The sequence below is a fragment of the Triticum aestivum genome, chromosome 5A (assembly GCF_018294505.1).
Source record: "Triticum aestivum cultivar Chinese Spring chromosome 5A, IWGSC CS RefSeq v2.1, whole genome shotgun sequence".
Classification (NCBI taxonomy): domain Eukaryota; kingdom Viridiplantae; phylum Streptophyta; class Magnoliopsida; order Poales; family Poaceae; genus Triticum; species Triticum aestivum.
Window position 1 is genome coordinate 485263257 of NC_057806.1, and position 26036 is coordinate 485289292.

Consider the following 26036-nt stretch of genomic DNA (forward strand, 5'->3'; position numbering starts at 1 on the left):
GCACTTTGTGAAGCAAGTGCTATTTATATTTTCCCAATTGACCCCAAACCTTTTGGACATCTTTTCCTGTCCATATTGTTGCCCCGTGCCAAAATTCAACTCAACTTGCCTAGTAAATATTTCTGAGCAATTTTTTCAAAGTTCCTATCTGAGGAAAGACAGTGTGAAGGAAGTACAAGCTAGGCATATCCAAATGAGTTGAAATTTTGCAAGGTCCTTAATATGGTCAAATAATGGCTCTAAACCAAATTTGATCTCATTTAACTCAACTATGTGAGCCCAACTCCAAATCTTAGTTTCTGGTTAGATTTTCAGTTTGTGAAGCAACTATATTTTATATTGCTTCCATTAATTTGAAATTTTACCAGGACATTATAATATTCCTATAAACTCTCTCCACCAAGTTTTGGCTGAACCCATTTAGCCATTTTCCCTGTGGAATTTTCTCAAGTTTCTGGTCAGAATAAAGCTCTATGAAGCAAGTGCTTTTTTGGTTCATGAAAATGGCATGAAACTACTTGGGCATCTTAATATCTTAAAATCATTGGGCCATAACCATTTTCAGCTCAATCTAATCAACTATGTGAGTGAATCATCCAAATCTTCATTTCTGGCTATTATGGCACTTCCTACAGCAAGTACCATGTATCTTCCTCCTAATGAGCTACAAATTGGCAGAGGTGATCATCTTAGTGTGTGATCACACCATGCCAAAGCCCAGCCTCTGCCTCCTTTGTTGCTTGTCTCCCCATAGCACAAACACCTTGTTGTTCATGTCTCTTGGCCCCTCCTGATAATCACTTCTTTGCCCCTGGACCGACCTGTTACCGCCTTTAGACTCGGGACACGTAGGTAATTCTACTAGACATGGTTGGTCCGGCCAGAACGGGACGCTTGATCTAGCTCACGCGGTGACCACGGGTCATGACCAGCCAAACGCGCGCTCTGGGATGTTCCTGCCCCTGTTCTCGTCCATTCCCTCGTCGTCTCGACCTTAATTCGTGTCTAGTAGCTCACCCGTGCTCCGTCTGCATCTTCCTGCATCAATGTCTCATCCGGGCTTATCGTGGTTTAGTCGCCATCGATGCGCCCATGCCATAAGCAGCCCCTGTCCCTCCTTGGGCATGTCGGCCGGAGCTTCTCGAGCGCTCCCGAGCCCTCCCCTCGGCCTATATAAGGACCCCCGAGGTGTCCGCACCTCCCAAGCCTCTCCCCGTTCCTCCTAGTCCACCGGAGTGCCTTGTTTCGCCTCTGTTCATCGCCGTCCACCATGGCCGCCTCGGTCTCTTCTTGATTCTGGCGAGCATAGTCCACCTCTTCTCCTCTAGCCACCTCCAACGTGTTCCCCTCATCTCCGCGAGTAGCCCCAACCCCTCGTTCGTCCACGCATAAGATCTTGCAACCAACTCATGGCTCTGGCACATGGATAGCAAGCTTCCACGCACCCCTGTCCATAGCTAGCTATTTGGTGATACTCCAATCATTCAGGTCTCTCTTAACGTACTCCTCCCATGTCAAATTCGGTCTACCCCGCCCTCTCTTGACATTCTCCGCACGCTTTAGCCGTCCGCTATGCACTGGAGTTTCTGGAGGCCTACGCTGAATATGCCCAAACCATCTCAGACGATGTTGGACAAGCTTCTCCTCAATTGGTGCTACCCCAACTCTATCTCGTATGTCATCATTCACGACTCGATCCTTCCTTGTGTGGCCACACATCCATCTCAACATACGCATCTCCGCTACACCTAACTGTTGAACATGTCGCCTTTTAGTCGGCCAACACTCCACGCCATACAACATTGCGGGTCGAACCGCCGTCCTGTAGAACTTGCCTTTTAGCTTTTGTGGCGCTCTCTTGTCACAGAGAATGTCGGAAGCTTGGTGCCACTTCATCCATCCGACTTTGATTCGATGGTTCACATCTTCATCAATACCCCCATCCTCCTGCAACATTGACCCCAAATACCGAAAGGTGTCCTTCCGAGGTACCACCTGGCCATCAAGGCTAACCTCCTCCTCCTCACACCTAGTAGTACTGAAACCGCAAATCATGTATTCGGTTTTAGTTCTACTAAGCCTAAACCCTTTCGATTCCAAGGTTTGTCTCCATAACTCTAACTTCCTATTTACCCCCGTCCGACTATCGTCAACTAGCACCACATCATCCACAAAGAGCATACACCATGGGATATCTCCTTGTATATCCCTTGTGACCTCATCCATCACCAATGCAAAAAGATAAGGGCTCAAAGCTGACCCCTGATGCAGTCCTATCTTAATCGGGAAGCCATCGGTGTCGACATCACTTGTTCGAACACTTATCACAACATTATCGTACATGCCCTTGATGAGGGTAATGTACTTTGCTGGGACTTTGTGTTTCTCCAAGGCCCACCACATGACATTCTGCGGTATCTTATCATAGGCCTTCTCCAAGTCAATGAACACCATATGCAAGTCTTTCTTTTGCTCCCTATATCTCTCCATAAGTTGTCGTATCAAGAAAATGGCTTCCATGGTCGACCTCCCAGACATGAAACCAAACTGATTTTTGGTCACGCTTGTCATTCTTCTTAACCGGTGCTCAATGACTCTCTCCCATAGCTTCATTGTATGGCTCATTAGCTTAATTCCACAGTAATTAGTACAACTCTGAACATCCCCCTTGTTCTTGAAGATTGGTATTAATATACTCCGTCTCCATTCTTCTGGCATCTTGTTTGCCCGAAAAATGAGGTTGAAAAGTTTGGTTAGCCATACTATCGCTATGTCCCCGAGACCTTTCCACACCTCAATGGGGATACAATCAGGGCACATCGCCTTGCCTCCTTTCATCCTTTTTAAAGCCTCCTTCACCTCAGACTCTTGGATTCGCCGCACAAAACGCATGCTGGTCTCATCAAAGGAGTCGTCCAGTTCAATGGTAGAACTCTCATTCTCCCCATTGAACAGCTTGTCGAAGTACTCCCGCCATCTATGCTTAATCTCCTCGTCCTTTACCAAGAGTTGGACTGCTCCGTCCTTGATGCATTTGACTTGGCCAATATCCCTCGTCTTCCTCTCTCGGATCTTGGCCATCTTATAGATGTCCCTTTCACCTTCCTTCGTGCCTAACCGTTGGTAGAGGTCCTCATATGCTCGACTTTCACCTTCCTTCGTGCCTAACCGTTGGTAGAGGTCCTCATATGCTCGACCCCTTGCTTCACCAACAGCTCGCTTTGCGGCCTTCTTCGCCATCTTGTAATTTTCTATATTGTCTGCACTCCTATCCAGGTATAGGCGTCTAAAACAATCTTTCTTCTCTTTAATCGCCTTCTGGACATCATCATTCCACCACCAGGTATCCTTATCTTCGCTTCTCCTTCCCCTGGACACTCCAAACTCCTCCGAGGCCACCTTACAAATGCAAGTCGCCATCTTCATCCACACATTGTCCGCATCCCCTCCTTCCTCCCAAGGGCCCTCCTTAATGACCCTCTCCTTGAACACCTGAGCTACCTCCCCCTTGAGTTTCCACCACTTCGTTCTAGCGACTTTGGCACGCTTATCCCGCTGGACACGAATCCGAAAGCGGAAGTCAGCAACCACCAGTTTATGTTGGGGTACAACACTCTCCAGGTATCACCTTACAGTCTAGGCACGCACGCCTATCTTCTCTTCTCGAGAGGATAAAATCAATCTGGCTAGAGTGTTGGCCACTACTAAAAGTCACCAAATGTGATTGTTAGAATTAAACACACATGTTTAATTGGAAGGGAATCTCCCCTAGTTAACTGCCATGCCATTGCCAACAGGCAACCCACGCGCCTCTCCCTTCGCGTCCCTCTGTATCGTCGCGTCCCTACGGGATGTATATATTGTAACAAACCCAATCAATGAGAACAGCGATTTCACTACTTGTCAATTGTCTCTCGCATATACTTACTTTACAACACGGTTATCAGCACGCTCCCGGCGGAGCGATTCTATCGGCGCCTGCTACGAGCTCGCTCGCTCGTGAGTTCAACGACCGCAGCCCTCGATTCGGCGTGGTGGCGCCCGCTACCGCGGCGGCCATCAGCCCGGCGCAAGCGCTTCCAAGCGGCAGCCTCAAAACTTCGCGCCTCGCACCCTCGTCGCCAGCCGTGGCCGCGCCCGCCCACGCCGTGGCCGTTCCTGGCCGCGTCGGCGCTGCTCCCCGGCCTCCACAGCCGCGCCCCGCGCCAGGTCGTGGCCATACTTGCATGCTTGCTGTGCTGTCATGGAATAGTCAATCTAGCACTTTCTGTGTGGATTGCCGACCGGCGACGGATAGAGCGAGATGCATTAGGTCTTGGTCTGACGGGGGGCCTGCGGTGCTGAGATGTGGACCTGCATGCCTGGCGCCATCGCCATCTGGCCGCGCGGGCCGCCCCGCGCCTCGGCCGCCCCCGCGCGCAAACGCGCCCGTCCGCTCGGCCGCCACACTGCCGCGCTGCCGGACTCGCACCCTCCACGCCATGCCCCAGACCACGGCCTCCGCGCTGCGACGCGCCCCCGTGCCCGACCGCCCGTCTGCGCGCCCTCCTGCCCGTGGCCGCTGCTCGGCCGCGCCGCGCTCCCGCGCTCAGCCGCGCCCTCGCGCGCGCCTGTCCTGCACCCGTGCCGCGGCCCCCTGGCTTCGTGCCCGTGGCGCTCGCAGAACACGCCGACGCCAACGCGGGCCGGAGCAGCCTCGCGGAGAGGTTTTACGGCCGCACCATGGCCGTCATCGACCGCCGCGCCAGGACTTGAGCACCGGCCAGCAGGACGAGGTCGTCATAATCAAGGACGACGATGAAGCCGCGGCGCTGCCGTCTCCAACCCCTGCGGTTGTTGAAGCCGAAGCCAGCGATGTGGTTGTCGACGCGGACACTGTCGGGCCGTCGCGCCTGCCGTCCCCGACGCCCGCCGCCTCGTGGTCCTCGCCGTCCCGCTGGAGAGTCCGCAGTCGAGCAGCCGCTCCAGCCGCGAAGCAGCGGTGCTCACGCTCGCGGATGGCGCCTACAAACGGCGTCGCACCCGGCACCCACCTCCGCGGTGGCTCCTCCTCCAGGACGAGCGCGACAGGAGATCTTCTCTCCATCGGTGATACGACCGGTCAGCCGGCGCTGGGGGGTCTCCGCCGATCTCCGCTGTGGATTTGGGATTGAAGTGACTCGGGAATTGCTAGACCTGTTTATTTCATCTAGTCGCTCTCCCTTATCTACTCAGTTTGACCAGGTCGGGGCTGCCTTACGTGGCCATATGCATGCGCTGGGAATTTTGGCATCCAGCATAGCATGCCGCGTTTTGCTTATTTGCACATTTGTTTTTGCAGATTAGCATCTAGTCTACTAACAGCACTTCTAGTCACTGTTTTAGACCTGTTTGTTTCAGTTTCAGTACTGTTTTTCTGTCTAGTACCTCATATTCCAGAACATATGTGTGATGTGATATATTTTCATGTCCTACATGTTGAAATTATACATCCATAATTTGCAATTGAGTTTTTTTTTAATCTCTTGCAAGAATAAATTCAGTACTTCCACAGTACCGTTTCTCCGTTGAGTACAATGTATTCCGGAATATTTCTATAATGTATCTATTTTCATGTTAAGCACATGTTGAGATTAATACGCCAATTTGCAATTGAGATTTTTAATTTCTTGCAAATATAGTCCGTTTATCCGTTGAGTACGAGGTATTCCAGAATATTTCTATGATGTATCTATTTCCATGTTAAACACATGTCGAGATTAATACGTCTATTTGCAATTGAGATTTTTAATTTCTTGCAAAATACAGGTGCAAAATTTAAAGTGATTTCTTCAAGTTGATGCTTGGGATCACAAGATAGTCATATGGATCTACTGCCTACGCAGATTATCGATGACTACTGATAAAGTCTACATTTTGTCGTTTCGACATTATGATTGCTTTACAAAGTGCTCTCCCACACATTTTTCTAAGTCATGGCATAAGAAATTATGAGTGAGTATTTACTGATTTCATCAGATTATACTCCCTAGTGCTGCGAGATTTACTTCATTCTGGAGATTATCTTCAAGGTGTCATGCTTAGCAATTTGAGATTCGTATTAATGGTTTCAAGATAACTTCTTAAAATATCCATTAATTTTGCAACATTACCATGATGGTCTTTAATTTACTAATCATAAATTAATTATCTCTGGTAACCGATGGCTAGAGAATTGAGGCATTCGCCCTCGATGGCCACCACTGTCCTACCTGGGCCATGGACATCATGATCGCTCTTGTGTATCGTGGGATAATGTGTGCCATCAAAGACCTGTGGATTCTCCTACGGTTGGAGTCACACCACTAACAGAATAAACATGTTGCTTTACGCATCATAAGACATTATATCGATCCAAATCTCAGCATCTGGTTATTCTGTATTAGCAATCCCTGGGATACAAAGAACCTCAAGGGCAAAAGGTTTGAAGGTCACTCCTTCAATCTGACACCTTCATGGCAGTCAGTTGTTTGCATGACGTTCTAGAACCGAGCAATAAAATGACTATCCAACTGTCACAGGACCCTATGAGCGGAGAACATGAAGGTTAAATATGCATCAACTGACATGTTTGGAGACTACATTTAGTCCCTCAATCTCCTTAGTGATCTATTTATTTATGTCCATTTCTGATGTTCTAATATGAACATGATTATTGTTGTCATCATATATTGTATCAGCACTTTGGTACAAATACATTTGTATGTATTCTATATATCTAACAGTGATTTTCATATTGAGAATCTTCATGTCTATATATAGATTTCTACGGGAGTCAATCCGATGAAAAATGATATGTGCCTTGTGGACATATGCACCACAAGCTTTATACTGAGGGAAATCCAATGTTTCCACTCTCATTGAGAGAAAGGAGATATTTAAATCGCTAGACGCGATGAGGTGTTTGTTGGCTCAACTCGAGTCATATTTACTATCCCTGTGGGTACTCGAGTAACGTCGGGATGCTTTATTGCTTCCCAGGTTTAACTCGTACCCTACTAAACTATGGAGGTATCCGTCAAAATAGTTTCCATAGCGAAACTTATGATGACAGCAAAGAGAAGTAACTTCTCTTTACCATATGCAACGGATATGGCAAGCATATTCTATGTGTATCATCTGGATTGTACTACACATATGACACAACCCGTAGCACATGTTGTGTACGAGATAGTTTTCCAAAGTGTCTTGTACATGACAAACTTGGCATACTCGCCTTGGTCATCGAGACATTGGCTTGAAACAGAAACTATCAGCAATTTCAATAGTTTATGATTATTATGATGCTAAATTCTAATAACATTTGGATTTTATGTGCACTACAAGTGACACACGGAAGCTAATTTTAAGGCTTGCACACCTTAAAGTCTACGCTGAACCACTCAGACTCCTTGAATGCATCAAGTCGAGGTAAGTGGCTCTTCCCAGCCATTGAGTAGACTATTCAGGTATTCCATGGTTCTAAAAGACATATCTACATGATGGTCTTAAGTGTGTGCTTTATTCACACGAAACCATTGGCTCATCATCCTGACATCGATTTCAAGCAAATCAAATGGATAACATTGCAGAATTCTCCTTGAGTGCCTTCTCTCTGGCCCTTGGATTGAAGTTTGGCAATTTGTCCTAATGTCTAGACTCAAAATAGTTTGGTAGAATCCTATCCAAAGAGTTAAGCTCATTGCATTATCTTTACTTTGGAATTGCAACTTACCAACTTTACGTTGGAGTCATGTAGTTTTACACACTCATGACCAAACTGCATAATATTATTCCCCTCTATCTTTAATACATGGAAATCTATCAAGTATTTCCTATCTGCGGTAATTCGGTTGCATACCGATATCACCACCCGGCATACATCATTGGCCCCTCAACATATAGTTGGGATCTATGTGAGGAATAACTGTATTTCCATCAATACCTCAAGCCCCTCGCATGGGGAGTTATTCAAGGCCAGTATGCTGATTTAATGAGGAACATTTCCAGGCATTAGGGGGAGATTTCAAGTACCATAAAAATGCCAGGAAATTAGTGGAATGTTCAACGCATTTCTGCCTTAAATCCACGTACTCAAAGATCTGAACCATGCATTTAGAAGATTTGCAACACATTGCAAATAATTTGCCAGATTCATTTACTGACTATAAAGGTGTCACACAATCCTACAATCCTGCAAAAGTACGCCTGAAAGAGTGGGGGTACCGGCAAAATCCACTTCACTCCTCGTTCAAAGCAACAGGGGGAGATGTATGGCAGAAGTACATCAGGATTCAGCTTCTCGCAAGCAAGGATATCAAGGCCTGTGAATCAGTAAATGCAAGTCAACTTCACGTTGGCAGACACCTAATGGGTAGTATACACCCAGTGGACGGGAAACCTCCACCAACCCATGTCATAGTGCACACAATGACCGGGACATCGGAATACCCGACTCAATCGCATTGGAAAATCGCGAGAAGTCACTACGGGTAACGATATTTTCATCAACTATATATTGATATATAGATTCTGGAGAATCATATAACCGGAAGTCTACAATTGTCGACATACATTTCTCAACTAGATTGCAAAACCTTACAAATGATTCAGATCCAAAGACCATGGCCATGGCAAAGTGTGATCAACACCCGGACTGAACTCAAGCAAAGGGTATAATCTAGGTAGAAATGATCTTGCTCAATAATGGGAAGGTACTCATAGGCAATACCTACACCAGTTTTCTTCTGGAAACAGAATTAAGAACAATGAGATGGTGAAACAAAGAGCAAGTATTGTAGCACAAGGGTTCACGCAAATACCCAACTATTCTCCAAAGATGGAATCTCATTCCGATAATTTATATCATTGGCAGTTCAAAATCATCTATCTCTGCAGTTGATAGATGTAGTGATCACATGTCCATGTGGATCACTAGATTCAGACATATATGATTGATTTCCGATGGAATCTTAATTCTAAATCGAAGTACAAAATGCAACATACATTGTGTAAAATCAATAAGTCACCATATGACTTATTATTATCGTCGGTACATTTGGTACAACCGACATAGTGAGTTCCTTATTCACAAGGATTACTCCTACAATGATGATTATCCATGTTTGCGTGTCTGCAATGACGACACATGTAATCATATAAATGACAGAGTTTAAAATGAAGGATTTGGGTAAACCAAAATACCGCTCGTTACTACAACTTGAGCACCTTCATTCATACATTATGGTATACTATATTGTCTATATCCAAAATATATTGGAGAAATTCATTATGGACAAATCTTATCCATCCATAACTCTCATGGTAGTTCATTCTCTAGACGTAGAGAAAGATCTATTTAGACCAAGAGATGATGGAAATGAGGTATTGGGACTCAACGTTCCATAATGCCATTGGATCCACCAAATACAATTGGTTGGGACTCAAGAATATCTATCTATATCTCCAAAGGCATCAAACATCTTGTCCTGGTTTTTTAGTTTCACGGAAATGTGAACACCGATATCATTGGATACATCGATTAGATCCCCACTATGTCAGATCGTGGACAAGCTTAGTGTTCATACTAGGTGTGGTAGCCCTCTCATGAAGAGTCCTCCAAACAGACCTCATGGCTACATCCACCAACCATTATCTCAAAGATAATGTTGCTTGTGTTGCCCGGATGCAAACAGGTTACATAATTAGCAATATTGTTATATTGCATATCTTGCAAGTCAAATCATGTGAATGATTTGTTCACCAAGTCTCTACCAGTTTCTACATTTCAGAAATACGTTCATGGAGTTGGTATGTGATGGCTTCGGAATTTGCAAGAATCAGGGGGAGTACCTTCCTGAATTGTTCATGTTCAAAGCATCATATTATACTCTTTTTTTCTTAATGAGTTTACTTTAAAGGTTCTCATGAAGGTTTTTAATGAGGTAATATCAACATGAGATCATATGTCATACCTTTTGTTTTTCCCACCGGGGTTTTTAAGAAAGTGTATATGACATATTTATTGTCCTCTAAACTCTATGAGTTTTCTCGTATTGAGTTAAAAGAGACAATAACCATTATATGTTGCATCATTTCTCCTTATTTTTCCCACTGGGTTTGAAGGAGTTTTAGCAACATATTCTACACTACTCCTCATATTTTTCCCACAGGGTTTTTGGAGGAGACTCTTTCGAGTTGATGATACTACATGGACAAGCAAAGATTAGGAGGAGTGTTAGAATTAAACACACATGTTTAATTGGAAGGGAATCTCCCCTTGTTAACTGCCATGCCGTTGCCAACAGGCAACCGACACGCCTCTCCCTTCGCGTCCCTCTGTATCGTCGCGTCCCTACGGGATGTATATATTGTAACAAACCCAATCAATGAGAACAGCGATTCCACTACTTGTCAATTGTCTCTCGCATATACTTTACAACAGTGATTCTCTCTTTCTAAAGAGGGTGTTAGGTACAATCATGTTGTAGGCTAGAGAAAAGCTTAAGACATCTTCTCCTTCTTGATTCCTGATGCCATAGCCAAAGCCCCCACGCGCGCCCCGTCAAAACCTGTGTTAGATGTACCCACGTGGCCATTGAGGTCTCCTCCTATGAAGAGCTTCTCCCAATCGGTACACTCCTAACCATGTCTTCCAGGCCTTCCCAGAACTACCTCTTGGTGTTCTCATTGTGGCCTACTTGCGGGGCATACGCGCTGATAACATTGAGAACCAAGTCCTCAACTACCAGCTTGACCAGGATAATCCGGTCCCCACGTCTCTTGACGTCTACCACTCCATACTTGAGGCTCTTGTTGATCAAGATGCCTACGCCATTTCTGTTTACAGCCGTCCCCGTGTACCATAGCTTGAAGCCGGTATCCTCCACCTCCTTCGCCTTCTGTCCTGGTTTCTTGGACGCAAAGGATATCAACACCTCTCTTCACCGCTGCATCAACTAGCTCCCGAAGCTTCCTTGTCAGAGACCCTACGTTCCAGCTACCTAAGCGAATCCTCCTAGGCTCGGCTAGCTTCCTTACCCTTCGCACTCGTCGAGTCAAATGCGAAGACCCTTGTTCATTTTCCACTACATCCGGGCGCCGATGTAGCGCGCCACTAAGGATGCGACGACCGGATCCTCGCTCACTTGCCACCGTATCCGGATCAAGATACGGCGCGCCACTTGGGGGGTAACGGCCCGGCCCTTGCCCATTTTCCACCACACCCGGGTTCCGATGTGGCGCGTCGCTGAGAGGGTTACGCCCCAACGAAAATCTTTTGGGTTTCATCTCCATAAGAGTGGCTGAGTTTTTACGTTGGCTCGCCAAGCCTATCACAACCCTCCTCCTTTACCCGGGTTTGGGACCGGCTATGTTGAGACAACATAGGCGGAGTTAAAAACAGAGGATGTTGCAATAAAAAGAAATGACATATGTTTTTTCTCGGAAGCCATCTCAACGAGACAAAGTGGTTTAATCCTTATATTTTAGTTTTTCTGTCCATTATAAATCCATAATGCAGTGTAACGATAATAACATACAAATGTCATTTCTGTGAGCCCACGACGGCGAGACAGACACGACCTCTGCTCGTCCTTGGCCGCCTCTCTGAACTGAATGTTATACCTCTACTACTTGAGGAGGTAATAGCTGTGAGATGTACCTGACCGTGACGTCACCTCGGCCATATCCTCCTCTCTGAAATGAATATTATGTCTGAATTATCCAAAAAAAGCTTATTGATACTATTGATATTGCTTTTTTACTGCTCGAGTAAGGTAATAAATGGTGAGACGAGCGCGACCCACATCATTGCCTCAGCTATGTCCGCCTCTCTGAATTGAATATCATGTCTGAAATATCCAAAAAGCTTATTGAGATATTGATAGTGCTTCTCTTCTCTACTAATCGAAGAAGGTAATAGTTTTTTTATGTGATTCTTTTTTCCATTGCAATGCACTTGAGTTTCTTCTGGATTAGTTATTATCAAACCTGCAGTTCTGTACTCGTGTCTTATTTTTTCAGTTGAACACAATGAACTTTCTATAGGATTTCATGGTTTTTGCAAAGTACGTAACTAGCTGGGTTGTTTTATTCCTGCATATTCAGAAATTTTGTTGTGAAGCTAAGGCTGGTGTTACCAAAGTCCACTCTGTCTAGATTGGAAACAATTGGAGACATGCTTCACGTAATATTCAGGGGTGGTCAAAACCATGTGAAGTATTACAGTGCAAGTTTCTCTGCCTTACATGAGTGTTAAAACCGTCAATCGATATATCGATCTACTTGGAAATTTTCTGGGGTTGCGTTGGGTTGGGTTGGTCTGGTAGTGGGTAGTAAAATGATCTGTTTGTTGGGATCCATCTTTTTTTCAGGGATTTTTGTTAGGATCCATAGTCGAAGGGGTGAAGAGATGAGATTGATTGTCTGATCCCCACGTCCGTAATTCGAGCCCGTGGGCGCCGCTGCACTGGCCTGGCCTGAGTCACTGGTAACCAGTCATGCATGCTGCTTCAGTGACTCGCACGTACCTCCTCGGCCTACTCGCCGGCGTCGAGCGGCCAAAGTCCTCACTGCTAGCTCAAATAGCCATGGTGCCTATGTACGATGACTGGATCGATTGGCCTAACCGATCACCTACATGCATATAGGAGGAGCGTATCATTGATATCAATATATTTGGCTTAAAAGTTTGTAGATGGACAAGCTCACACGAACGATGCCATCTCTATCGCTTAGTAATTTAACAAGATAGTGTGCATTTATCAATGCAAATTAACCACTAGATTTGATTTCTGGATTATCACTCAAGGATTATTGCTTGAATGTTCATACATGGATGCCATCTTTGTCGCTTACCAACTTATAAAGAAAATGTGCATATATCAAGGGCAAACCACTAGATTAAATTTCAGGATTATCACTCTCGGATGAGCTTGGTCACCTTGAGGTTACAATCAGGGACTCCATTGTAGATACAAGAGTGACTTTTGTAGGAGAAACAAAATTCTTAGCCATATTAGCTTTGGGAATAGTCATCCTGCAAAGCCTTCTTTAATTCCTCTTGTGGTCATGAATCAGTTGCTTATAAAGTTTGCAATAATAAATCAACATTGTGTTTCTTGTATACTGGAACATTTTTTTCCATTTAAGGTAGCTGTTTATTCAATGAGATTGTCTAACTTTGTGTCCTACTCTATTATTTGGTGTCTTGGGGCTTATCTCTCTAGATTATGGTGAAGCAAGGGGGAGTCGCTTATATCCTAGTTGTTGCCACAGCCCACAAGTGACTTTCATCGTCTATTGTAGCTTTAGCGAATATAGTTGATGCATGATTGCAGATGCCAATAGGTGTAAATGTGTGAGAAGTGTATGTGCGTACATTGGTGTATAGTTGATGCATAATTACTTTATTTCCAAATTGCTCATGTGTGTCTGTGTGTGTCTGTGTGTCATGTCTGCATATTGAGCTTATAGATTTTTCTGACGAATGTTTCCTATTTTGATTCTTGTCAAATGACAATTGCACTTTTATCTTTCTCGTGATTTGATTGTTCTCTCTCTGTGGTACGTATCTCTATGGGTGTTATGTTTCGTAAATTTTGACAGTGGAACCCCCCAGTTTCCATTTCTCTTGAAGGCTACATTTGCATGTAACTTTTTTTGACAACCAAATTGCTACATTGACTACTTTGTTTTAGTAGTGCAGTATTTTATGTTCTTCCATCAGAGGTACTTCATTCCTTTTTTTACACCTTTGGATATGTAAACCTCATCTTTCTTTTATTTTTAAAATAGATGCGTGCATAACTACTTCCATGATGAGCCGGTATCTGTCGAGCAGGGCATGGCACGTCTTCCCACCATTTGCCACCATTAGGTATGTTAGTACAACTACATGGCGTTGTTGATGGTGCAGACAAACAAAGATAGGAGGCTCATGCTGCTTTTTAATCTCTATATCTGGACCAGATTACTGCTTCGTTTCCTCAGTCTCTGTCAGATGAGTAGACCATCTACTTTTCTCCTCTGGCTGCATTGCCATTTTGGTCATGTTGTTCATCAGTGGGGATTCCTGCTCCCTTGCTGTCTTCAAGGACTTCTATTCAGCTCTAGCTCCTCACATTCTGCTGCTCTTTCTTTCCTATTTCTTGGCAAATCTTGTAACTCTTCATGTAGTATGACTTTGAGCTGAATGAATTGGCACCTGTTGGTGCCTTCCTTTGTTCAAAAAAAAAAGTGTACCTATGATGTAGCATTTTGGACTGCTCTGAAATATAATTTTAGGCTGCTTCAAAATATGGGTAATGTAAATGGAAAGTTCAATATCGAGTCGGATGTAATGAGCTGCAGTAGCTAATTGGCAGACTGCAATGGGCTATAAATTGGGTCGAATTTAATACAATGCAAGTGACACGAGGGGAGTGGCGGTAGCGATATTGGATAAGGAGGCGCTTCAATAGGAGAAAATAAACCGAGAGAGCATGAACGCAGGAGAGGACGAAACCACACATCTCTACTCTTAATGGACGAGTTGGTTGAATAGTCCCACCACTTTCGTCTGGGTTTTTTTCGTCCGGTTTATTTTCGTCTCAACTCCCACCACCCCTCTCACGTTAATTTTTTTTCTTCGGACTTAAAACCGAATCGCGTCTGATACTCCTTCCATTTATTCGTGTTTGCTTTGGCAGGTGTCGATTCAACTCAATCATGTAAATATTTGGTTTTTAAAAATTCAGAAATAATACCATATACATGATGAAGGAGCCCACAACATATTTTTTTTCATGGAATTCTTCCTGCCATACCACACATCGTCTGATTTGTTTCCTTCCCAATCGATCTCCTTCACGATTTCCCCCAAAAAGCAAATCCTCCCCTTCCTTTCAATTTTTTCCAAACCCGATCGCCAACCCATCATGTCCGTAGCCATGGAAGAGAGAGGAGGGAGAGGGGAGAGGGAAGCGCGGCGGCCTCTGGTCCATCAGACGGGAAAAGGACATGCCTATGCACTACCGCCCGCCACGCCGCTGCCGCCGCTCGCGTGGTCATTCTCCTCCGTCCATCCCCAACTCCAACTCGATCTCCAGCTACCGCGACACCGCAGATGGCCAGTCTGGGACTCTGGGTACACGCACCCGCCGCTCATCAGATAAGATACCGCTGCGCCCGTCCTCCGGCCAAGATCGACGAGACCACTCGATCGCGTGGAGCTGGACATAGGGCACTGCATCCGCAATGACGAGAAGCAGGTCGTACGCCACTGAAGTATAGGAGCACCGCCGCCAGGTAAGCCTGCAAGCAGGATGTCGTGCTCCAGGCCCTCCCTTCCACCTTCGGTCCAGAAGATCCTGCACGGCTGCACCAAGCCTGCTTCTCATGTTGATGATGCGCTCTTCAAGGATGTAGTGCTGCATGGGTTCCGGCGCATGGGGATGGCAAGATCTGCATCGTCCACATCATCGACGCGCAGGTACACACATTGATGCTTGCAATTACAGTTTCATGTCCTGATCCAAAATGCCACAGGGATCTGATTTTTATATTCTTTTCGTGATTGTTTTTGAACAGTTGTGCTTTAGTTTGTTAGCTTGGATGGGTTTGTGGCCTCGCCTCATTAGGTCCGAGGACAAAAGTGCATGGCGAATAGATACATGCAGCACGGGACCCAAAAAAAATTAGGTACATTTTGCTGATCCAAAAATTATGTTATACACTAGATCAATTATCTCGTCGAGCCGCCGGCACTGTCCCTGGACTCCAATTCCATGCATGATGGATTTCGCTATTGTACCAAGTATTTGCTGAATTTATTGGCATTCATTCATATTATTGGCCGGCGGTTATGGTTTTCTGTTTTATAGACTGAACCTTCAAGGGTCGCCAAGTTCAGTTTTAGAACAAAAGTTGCGGGATAAGCTGGACAGCTGAATGCGCAAGATAGATGATGTTTGGAATTTGGATCATGAGCTTCCAACAATGACCGTGCGAGATGCTGGACATGGCGTGCAAGGCCGATGTTGATGGCGACACATATACTCATCAGCTGCACTACTACACGTCAGGGAGGAGGAAGCTAGGGAACCCATATTTGAAACAGGAGAGCAAGGAAAGGTTTAATGGTTACTGATGAAACCATTAATCAATAATAATGGTGATTAGTTGTTCTTGAATCACAATTAATCCTTGCATAACTCCATGTGTTGCTCTCTTGAGTGGGTGACCTGTGACCTGTTCTATACAAAAGAATAATGGTGTGCAGTTTCAGTGGTGAGTGGACGCGATATGGCCGCAGACTATATTTATCCTATCAAACCATCGGTAACTGAAAACTAATCATGTTGGTTGCAACGGGGGCAGCCTTATATTCCCCAATGATGTTTGTGTAAATGCTATATCTATTTATTGTTCAAAAAACTTGCCTGTGTGCAGTTTTTCATGCATGACACTACAGAACCAAGTATTGGTAGATTTGGTAATGCTTTATTTAAAGTTCTTGTGTACATCAGACTGACTATTACCACAAACATGCCATTTATAGCATTTGATGGGAGCCAATGCCAAGGACTTTTTGTGTCCCCATTTCTTTAGCATCATCATGTTTAGTCATTCCAATTTTAGAATCTCATAATGTGATGCCTAATTACTTTGACCGAATATGAATACAGTGATTTGTTGTAATTTACAGAACATTTTTTTGATATGATGAGTTGTTTGCAATGTCTGCTTACTGTGTTTACAGGACACCAGATTTCAATACCCCTTTGTAATAATTTCTTAGGTGATTTGTTGGACAAGCACACACCCAGATTTTGGGGATTAATAACATCAGTATGCAACTACATCAGGGTTGTCATTCGTCGCGCTCCGTTCCTGCCCCACTGCCACTGCCGCCGACATGGTCTCTGCCCAAGTGCTGCCTCTGGGTTGCTATTCTCCATGCTCACGCCTTGCCTCTAGATCGCCATTCATTACGCCTCCACTCGTTGTTGCCGGCATGCTGAGAAGCTTCAATGGAGCCTACTGGTTAAGGACGCAAGGCAACTCAGTTTCCCAGGTGTGCATTCTTAAGGTCTGGCACACCCAATTCTTTTCCTCGCCAGCACATCGACATGGCTTGTAATAGTATGATTTATCATTTTAGCTGCACGGAATTGGTTGTTCCACTGGTTTGCTCAGCGCATTTAGTCGAGTGCACTATATTATTCATGTGTGCAGTTCTCATATACTATATTGTGCAACCAATCATCAGTACATCATTTTTTTAGAAACTAAAGGCACAAAAATGATGCTTCTAATTATGTTTTCTTCTTGTTATTTGTCAACTCAGCTCACAAAAATGTCGTCAACTTCATGGGTGAAACTTGATGCCTGACAGTCAATTCCATTGATTATTTTGCAGTGAGATCAATCAACACATGCTTCAGTCACTTGGCGTCGCCAGCTTTCATACAATTGCCCAATGACCCTTTGATTTAATTTTGCCTCTGATTCTCAGCTACTCAAGTGGTTACCAAAATAAAGGTTAGACATTTTTACTGTTCTTGATGTGAGGTTACTAATGGAGCACCAATTATAGCCATTGTGGACTTGGTATCCAAATTTTTAGCCGGTTTGAACAGAATGAGAATTTATTATGTTTGTTCATAAGTTATTCGGATAACCAGAGTGACCTTTTCTGTTCATGATATCATCATAAAAGTTGTGGCACTTGCCTTAAGTAATTCCCCTGAAGCAAATGGAATGCAACAAGTTTTTTTGCCAATTAAGTTTCTCTGTTTTATAAGACAACTAGCTTTTGCTGTAAATCCGATGTATTAGATGCAAGCCTTCTTGGTTTACATATTTATTGGCTAAAAAATATTTTGTGTTTCAATGTACACGAGGGACTGATGAGAGGTATTATATGGAGAATATCACCAAGCTGATAGTAGTGTAACCTTGAACATACACATGATGATTAGTCAATAGATATTGCATTGGAGTTTCTCTTTTTCAAAGTCTGCTCCGACCAAGCACTTACATGTTCAGGTACATATGTTGGGTTATGTCAAGTACTTTTTTAGTCTCTGCTTTTGTAAATCTCTTGTGAATTTTCAATTGCGAAATGTCTGGGACAAATCTGAAGGAAGAAGTTCAGAAGTGTGATTCAGTGATATATTGATCTTGCTGCAGAAGAAGGTATGCATAATTGTACACAAAAGTTTGTATCAACATATTTTGATGTATGCAATGACAGTCCTTGCTATTCTAGGGCCTGAGAGGTCTCTATGATAGGAACTGTAGATTGTTAAACCATAACAACAATATCTTTCATAGGTATGACAAAGGGTCAGAAGTTTAAGCAGAATTTCTTCAGCGGCATGCTTGTATTGCATCGTCAAAGTTGTTTGCATGCAAATCTTAGTTTGAACCAGAATCAAGGTTGAATTCGGAAGCACCAAAAAATACACATCTCAAAGGTCTGGTTTTGCTACAGTTGTACTATCTATGCTCCAATAATTTTTTCTGCATTTTTCCTTGGTACCAAATTTTCAGGGTGTCTATTTGATTCATATTTTAGTAAAGTAATCAGCATGTTGGTCTGACCACTTGACATACCTTTGTTTTGTAGGAGGGTTAGAAGATTGTGAGCTAGATGTACCATCAACACGGTGGTGAGCATATTGGGGAGACCGCGAAGTGATTGGTGTGTATGAAGATCCTAGCTGCATTTTTTAACTAAAATGTTTGTATTTTTTGGTCCTTGCCTGTATGTATGGAAAAAGCACTTGTGGGTCCATCTGATTACAACTATGAATTTCTTGTTTGAAATGTTGAGTTTTAAAACCCAAGTCTTATGGTCTATACTTTGTTATGGAGAGAAACCAAACCAGATGATGGTTGCAACTAATTGTACATTCCTACTATGTTTGCGACAAGAGCATGTTGGTGCTATGTACTCTCTGTTTCTCTTGTTGCATCAATGTTTTGAGCACCGGTCCCTTCTGTCTGGTTTGCGTAAGTGTTTTGAGCACTGGTCCTTTTTTCTGGTTAGAGGCAGAGGGATGGGAGGGAGAGATGTTAGATGTGATTATCATTGTGCGACTAAAATATGTTGTTGCTGCTGTTGCGTAGATGAGAGAGAGAGAGAGAGAGAGATCTTGTGTTGTATTGTTTGCTCATGTATTTATTTGATACAATGTGAATAGCCGCATGGATTTGTGGAGTGAGGGGAACACCGATTCATTTGGGACTATCTGTGTATTTTGGTTCACCTGAAGAAGCACCGATGATGTAATGTGGTACTCTCACATATTGATATTCGTGAAGATAAGGTATGCACCAACGCTGTTTTTAGTTCACATGTTGATGTTCGTAAAGATAAGGTATGCACCAATGCTATTTTTAATTCAGATCAGTCTTTTGATTTCTAATTGTCATGTGAAGTATTGTCAGGTTGTCAAAATGATGCATAATGCTAAGGAGGTTACTAGAAAGGGTGAAGGTTGAGTCATCAGTTGTCTTGAAGCCTTAACTTTTGATGCTACCGGCGACAAAGTTATAGTCATTGTGTTTTGCAAAAATGTTGAAGCTAATAATGGATGTTCATATATTATATTTTATGCTGATGGCTTAACTGATTCATGTGCAGTTGATGTTAACCAAGTTGGAATAGAAATATGATATTTCTCTTATTTAGTTAATTGGCTTCTATACATTCCATCTTGCATGCATCTAGAGAAAGAAAGTATTTTTTCGTATTTCCAGTTTCTCAAGTTCACTGTTCTAGATGTTTGTGTGTATTTTTTCCGTGAAGCAATCAAAAACTGCAAGCATCCTTTACTGACACAAATATAATTGTGTGGTTACATGTTTTAAATGCAAGTGTGTGTGGGTGAGGGTGGAAGGAGGAATTGCGATTTGGATGCACCATTGATAAAGGTGATGAGCTTGGACTTGGGAAGTGGATTAGAGAAATAATAAAAAAAATTGACAATACAACGTGAAGTGCATATAAGGTTCATAAAGATGTATGTCATGTGTCCAGACGGATCATACTTTTTCTTTTTCAATGCATTCACCATCTCCAAATTGACAAAGTCACTGACGTAATTATGACAAAATGAATTGAAAACTCATCGAGTTTTACACAATCAGAAGAGATGCATACAAATAAGTGTCCTTCTTTATACACAATAATAATTGTCCGCTGGTTGCAACTGGATATAAATATTTTAATATGATTTTGTAAATAAATGTTTACCAAATTCTGCCCATGATATACCTATTTGAATATATTTTAGGATTTTATTTTGCAATCATTTATTGACTTTCAAAGAAAAAAGATAAGTTTATTTGGTAAGTCAATTAAATGTGGGACAACTACGACCATTTTCATGGAATGATGCTCAGTTCAAGGATGGAATTTTCGACGAACCACTCCGCCTGGCAGGAAAAGGAACATTATTTTCTTTTTTAAGCCACGCATCGCTTCTGGTCGTACGTCGCTGGTGTTTTTGCAAAAAAACCCCGCTGTTTCTTTGAAATCAACCCGCGGTCCTTGTTTAAGTGGTACTCAGGAAAAACGATTCATTTTTGCGTAAAACCCCCTGTCGTTTGGACTATTCAACGCGCGGTCCAAGCAGTTCTGTAAAGAAAAAAGGAAACACAACCACACACAGAGCACACGGGCTCGCCTCCTCTCCCTCTCGCCTATGAAGTCATCGCCGCCGCCGCTTCCCATGCCGGCTGCTTCCGGCGCCTCCGGCGCAGCGCGGCACGCCCCAAGCTGCCGACGGTCCGCGCCTCCCTCCCCTCCACCCAGACTCTCTGCTCCCGGCCTCTACAGCCCGCTCGCAACCACACACCCATGGCTAGGATTTCGGGCATGGCTTCGCCGGCGTGTCTCCGGTGGTCCCAGGTTCGTCCTTCCTTCCTTCTTGGCCGAGATTCGCTGCCCATACACCTCACCTTCTCTTCATATTCTCTGCTGGAGATGCAGTTGGGGCACGCCATGGGAGTTCCCCATCCATCACGGTCGCCGTTGTCAAGGGATTCTTCAAGGAGATGTCAAGGACGCCATGGACATGCAGCTCCTCAAGGTTTTATCCCTCCTTTCCTCTGACATCAAGTTGTAACAGTACATTAATCCAAGCAACTGTTTTCAGATCAATTAAGGAATCAATCTCATGATGGTTGATGCTTGATGCAGCGGAGGATTGGGCCTCGCATTATTTTTTCCAGAATTGGGTGTGGGTACTCTCTAAACTGGATTGAGTGAGCTAAATCTGTGCATCAAAATTGTAGTCTGTAGCTTTATGTGTTACGTCTTAAGATTGAACTTGAAGTTGCTTTTGGGAGTAGTTTTAGTTGGTAGATGTTTCAGGCTCCAAATACGCACACATTATGTGCTTAATGTGTGGCATAAACATGATCAGTTTTATGCTTAGAAACCAAACCAATGTCCACCCATTTTATTTCTTCATGAGTATTTTGTGTTGAAATCAGATCACCGTTCACCTGTTCTCGTACTGTTGTCTTTAACTTATTTTGCCGATTCTCAATAAAATGCTCAGTTCAGGATGTGATTTTCAGTTTTAGGCATTTGATACTTTTGGCACTGAGCAAAAAAAATTCCTCTGAGCGTGTACCTTCAAATGCAAAGTTCTGACTATGATTTCGCATGCGATCACACCGCCGTCGGTCGCTCTGCCTACCGAGTGCCACCCCGCCGCCTCCCCCACTCCCCCCACCTGGGACCTCACCGCCCGCTCTATCTAATATATTTTCCAGTTTTCTTATAGTCGCCAATACAAATGTCCGCTTGAGTGTCAAAAGGCAGCAGGGATAATGAAAAAAGTGTATGGGTTCGTTGCTACATTGTAGTAGTTATGTACATCTCAAATTTTCAGCCCAGGATTTTTATTTTGACTGATGTGAGTATTTCTTAGTCAGTCTTCATCTTCCAGCTTTGACTGAAAATAACTCTCCTGAAAACTGTTGGCAATACTCACAATGTGATCTACAAAGAAACATTTGATGATCTTGCTTGATAACTTACCGGCGGGCAGAAAATATATCATGTTAGTACCATTCGTAAGCAAACATGTACCTTATTTCTGCTTAGATGTTCTCTGTTTCTTATTTCATAAGTGTTTTGCATTCCCTATAGAAGCTGACCGGCCAAATTTATGTTTACTACACTAGCATAGTCTCTCAAGTACTGCACTCCAGCAGGCCACCCAACCCATATTTAAAATCGGGTACTTTTAGTTCTGACTGCAGTCATATAGATATTCATGTATAAAATTGTTTGCCTTTTGTTCTGGTTAAATCCAGTGATGGCGCTCTAGGTGATCATGCTTCTTAGCCGCTATTAGCGGGCGAAGGCGCAGCGTGTACAAGTATATCTTTCCACATAGAAAATAATTCATCTACACAAGCCTTCAGAACAGGGTAGATTTCCTAGAAGGCGACACCAAATAGATCATTTTTGTACCCAGGTTTCCTTTCAAGCTTAGAATTATCAAATTCTACTACAGTTTATATTTGATGCATGAAATTGACCTCTTAGCAATCACCGGTTCAACAATCTTTGTATTATATGCAACCATCAGGCTTATGCATATAATCGTTCAGGTCCTGATTTTTTAAATTAAATATTCTTAATGTTGAGCGTAAATCGTCGCCTGCAAATCCAACCCCATAGTAAGTCACCGCCTCGCTGTTATTTTCATCTGGTACAAGACTAGGTAAGGCAAGCAGATTCTTATAGGTTGATCTAGCCTAGTGTCTATTTTGAGCGTAAAATTTTCATTTTTTTCATAGATAAAACTGTTTGGGTAAGCTAAGGATTTTATGGCTCAATTTGGGGAAAGATCAAATGTTGTGTGCGCTGTCCGTATGTACCCGTGTTATGAAAATTTTGCTATAATATCAGTTTAGCAACTCAAATATTACACAGTAAGCATACATTGGATTTGAGGAGGCCCCATATGTCTTCCAAGCTAAAGTTGGCACTTGGCAGGTGGCTGCCTTGCTTAGTCGGTATGGGGTCTGAGACGATCCTTGGCAACACAACAGAGGGGAAGCCAAGACTATCCTTTGGATTATGTGTTCCCCTGTCTTATTTTGTTTGTTTGAGCACCCTTAACGACGATATACTTGGGTGGTATTGCAATCTTCTATAAGTATCTACCTGTAATCATGTATTATGTATTGCAGATGGACCAGCTGATTCAACGGTTGACAGAAAGGACTCTACCTGCAAACAAGACCATTGTTCCCAAGGTGGTGAAACACAATACCTTGGGCCACATCTTCCAGAGGTACGCCATGAAACGCTGATGATGGGCTATGAATGCTCCAACTATACTAATTGGTTGAGCTGTGCTTGGTAAATAGGAGTATTTAGTACGAACATATCCTTAGTGCTGCAACCTGCTACAATCCTACTGCAGTGTGCCTTTCAGCAGTTAGCACAATTGCACGGTGAACCAACTACTATTCTTTTAGAACCAAGACAGTGAGGAAAAGTAACCTCCCTTTACTCAGCAGTCAGCACAATTGCACGGTGTGCCTTTGTATTGCGTTGCAATCATGTGCAAGCACTTGGGTTAAAATGTTACTCAACATGGTTTTCTTTATTTCTTTTGTCCATTTGAAATAATTTCTCACATGCTTGTGTATACAGGATATCTGGTGTCATATATATTCCCTACTGCCAATGCGAGATGCTGCTCGAGCTGCTTGCGTGTCTCATGCATTTAAACGTTCTTGGAGATGCTATCCGAACCTTGCTTTCAATATGACAACATTGGGCATAGATATAGAATCATGTGGAGAGGACGAAATAGCAAGAAATTTTACTAGCAAAGTTGACCACATTTTGAAAAACCGTCCATGCACTGCCACCAAGACACTTGAGATTGTTTTCCGTTTCTACAATGCCAAAAGTTTGTAATATTGACAGTTGGTTTCAGAATGCCGTTACACCGGGAATTGAAGAACTCACCGTGGAACTATCTTCAAAGTCAGGAATATATTACAACTTTCCGTGGTCACTTTTAGCTAATGAGAGCGGAAACACGATTCGGTATCTAAATATTTCTCGTTGTGCTTTCTCTCCCACCAGCGGGTTATGCTTTAAAAGCCTGTCAAGACTCGACCTGAGTGATGTTGATATCACAGGGGACCAATTGGGGTCCCTTCTTCACAATTCTTTTGCTTTGCAACGGATGCAACTCAAGTTTTGCAATAAGATAATTTGCTTGAAAATACCATTTCATCTACAACAACTCAGATATCTGGATGTGTTTGACGGCGGCAGGATGCTGCGGGTTATAGAGGTAGAAGCTCCAAACCTCTCTAATTTCCAGTTTAGGGGACATCGTCAAGTACAACTATCATTTGGAGTAGGATTACAATTCAAGAATTTCGACTTGTCCTTTCCTGGTGTTCTCAGCTATGTTTGTGCTGATTTTCCGTCTAGCTTGCGCTATGTTGAAGCTCTTTCTCTAGGTTCATGTCATGAGGTATATGCTAAATCCTTGATATGCATGGTATGATTGTCTTTCGACTGCTGATATTATGATTGATCTGAAATGTCTTTGTGCAGATGATTGATACACCAGTTTTACCTAGCAAATTCTTACATCTCAAGCACTTGAATGTTGATCTTAGTACACTGACATTTCCCTCGACCTATGACTACTGTTCTTTGATATCCCTTTTTGATGCTTCTCCTTCTTTGGAGACCCTTGTCATGAATGTAAGTTACTGTACATATTGCAATGATATTAGTTACAATGATGGCATTATTATTAATCTAACCATATGGCCTGTCGTCTCTAGGTTTTGCAGAAAAAGATGTTGCATGAATCAATCGTGGGAGATACATCACATTTGAGGCAGATGCCAGGGCACCGCCATGATAGCCTCAAGACAGTGAAGATTATTGGTTTCTCCTCTGCAAAGAGCTTAGTAGAGCTAACATGCCATATCATTGAGAATACAACGTCACTTGAGGGCCTTACATTGGACACCACAACAGGACATCCTTTGTATAGTTGTTTAACCAACAATATTGGAAAGTGCATGCTGTTGCACGGGGATTTTATGGTGGAAGTTCGTCAAGGGCTCTTGGCTATCAGGACATATGTTGAGCCAAAAGTTCCTTCCAGAGTCAAGCTAAATGTTGTGGAGCCTTGCCGCCGATGCCATGATCAACCACTGATCATATGTTGAACTTCATATGCAAGTTATCATAAGTACCCCATGATTCCTGTGTAAGTTAAACTAGAACGTTGAACCTTGCTGCTGCTGCTACCCGGGTTATACACCCCAAACCCAATGTTTAACATGAGGCTCGTGTGTTGCCATGTAAGTAGACCTCCTGCCGCTGCAATGTTTCTAGGTGTAGGTGCAAGCAAAGTATAACTGGAATGGACCGAAAATTGTTGATCCATAAAAGATGTACTCCCAGCATACAGTAGAGCCACTGCTCTTTTTCCATTGAGATAGATGACCACAGTGGGTGTGGAAGGGGAGAGCACCACTGATGGTTTGGGCAGAAATGAACATCACATTTTCTGTGTTGTTCCCTGTATTTCAGGTTCTTCAGTGTCAGTTTGCTGTCGGCCAGTATGATCTTCCTGCATGATATGAATATTTGGTACTAATTTGCTCTTGTGTCTTTGAACCCATTTATCACAACATCTCCAACATTCTCCCACTTTTCTAGTTTTATGAAACTTAACATTTGGCAGCTCTAATTGTTTCAAAGGTTGTTGTTGTTGGACAGGCATATGAACATGAACATACCTCTGAGGCACAACATTGTTTGGTTTCTTATAGAAGTTTGTGCAAGGGACACGGGTCTTTTTGTGTGTGTGGGGGGGGGGGGGCTCAGTATATAAGCACCAGTCAGGTCTAATTTGGGTGCTTTATGCCCTCTCTGAGTCCATTGACATAGCACCTAACAAACGAAGCTTCAGATAGTTCAGGATTTTCATCCTGGACATCAGCCATCAGTCCTTCAATTTTTAGGTCAATAGCCA

General features: G+C 43.4%; 1 protein-coding gene and 1 long non-coding RNA gene across 3 annotated transcripts; both read left to right on the forward strand.

Annotated features, from left to right (window-relative positions):
* The first annotated feature begins 14810 nt into the window (after nt 1–14810).
* Nucleotides 14811–19222, forward strand: LOC123107289 (uncharacterized). Of its 2 annotated transcripts, XR_006451635.1 has the most exons (5): nt 14811–15469; nt 15568–17053; nt 17399–18177; nt 18316–18458; nt 18611–19222. It is a non-coding gene; the product is annotated as an uncharacterized lncRNA (long non-coding RNA). The 2 variants fall into 2 exon arrangements; XR_006451634.1 differs by having other exon boundaries at nt 17399–18458.
* Nucleotides 19223–20649: 1427 nt separating this feature from the next.
* Nucleotides 20650–25645, forward strand: LOC123104238 (uncharacterized). The gene is made up of 7 exons (XM_044526004.1): nt 20650–20899; nt 20981–21080; nt 21191–21234; nt 23203–23306; nt 24308–24512; nt 24596–24748; nt 24832–25645. The coding sequence occupies exons 1-7, from the start codon at nt 20849–20851 to the stop codon at nt 25222–25224; spliced, it is 1050 nt and encodes a 349-aa protein (XP_044381939.1). The 5' UTR covers nt 20650–20848; the 3' UTR covers nt 25225–25645.
* Nucleotides 25646–26036: the final 391 nt, after the last annotated feature.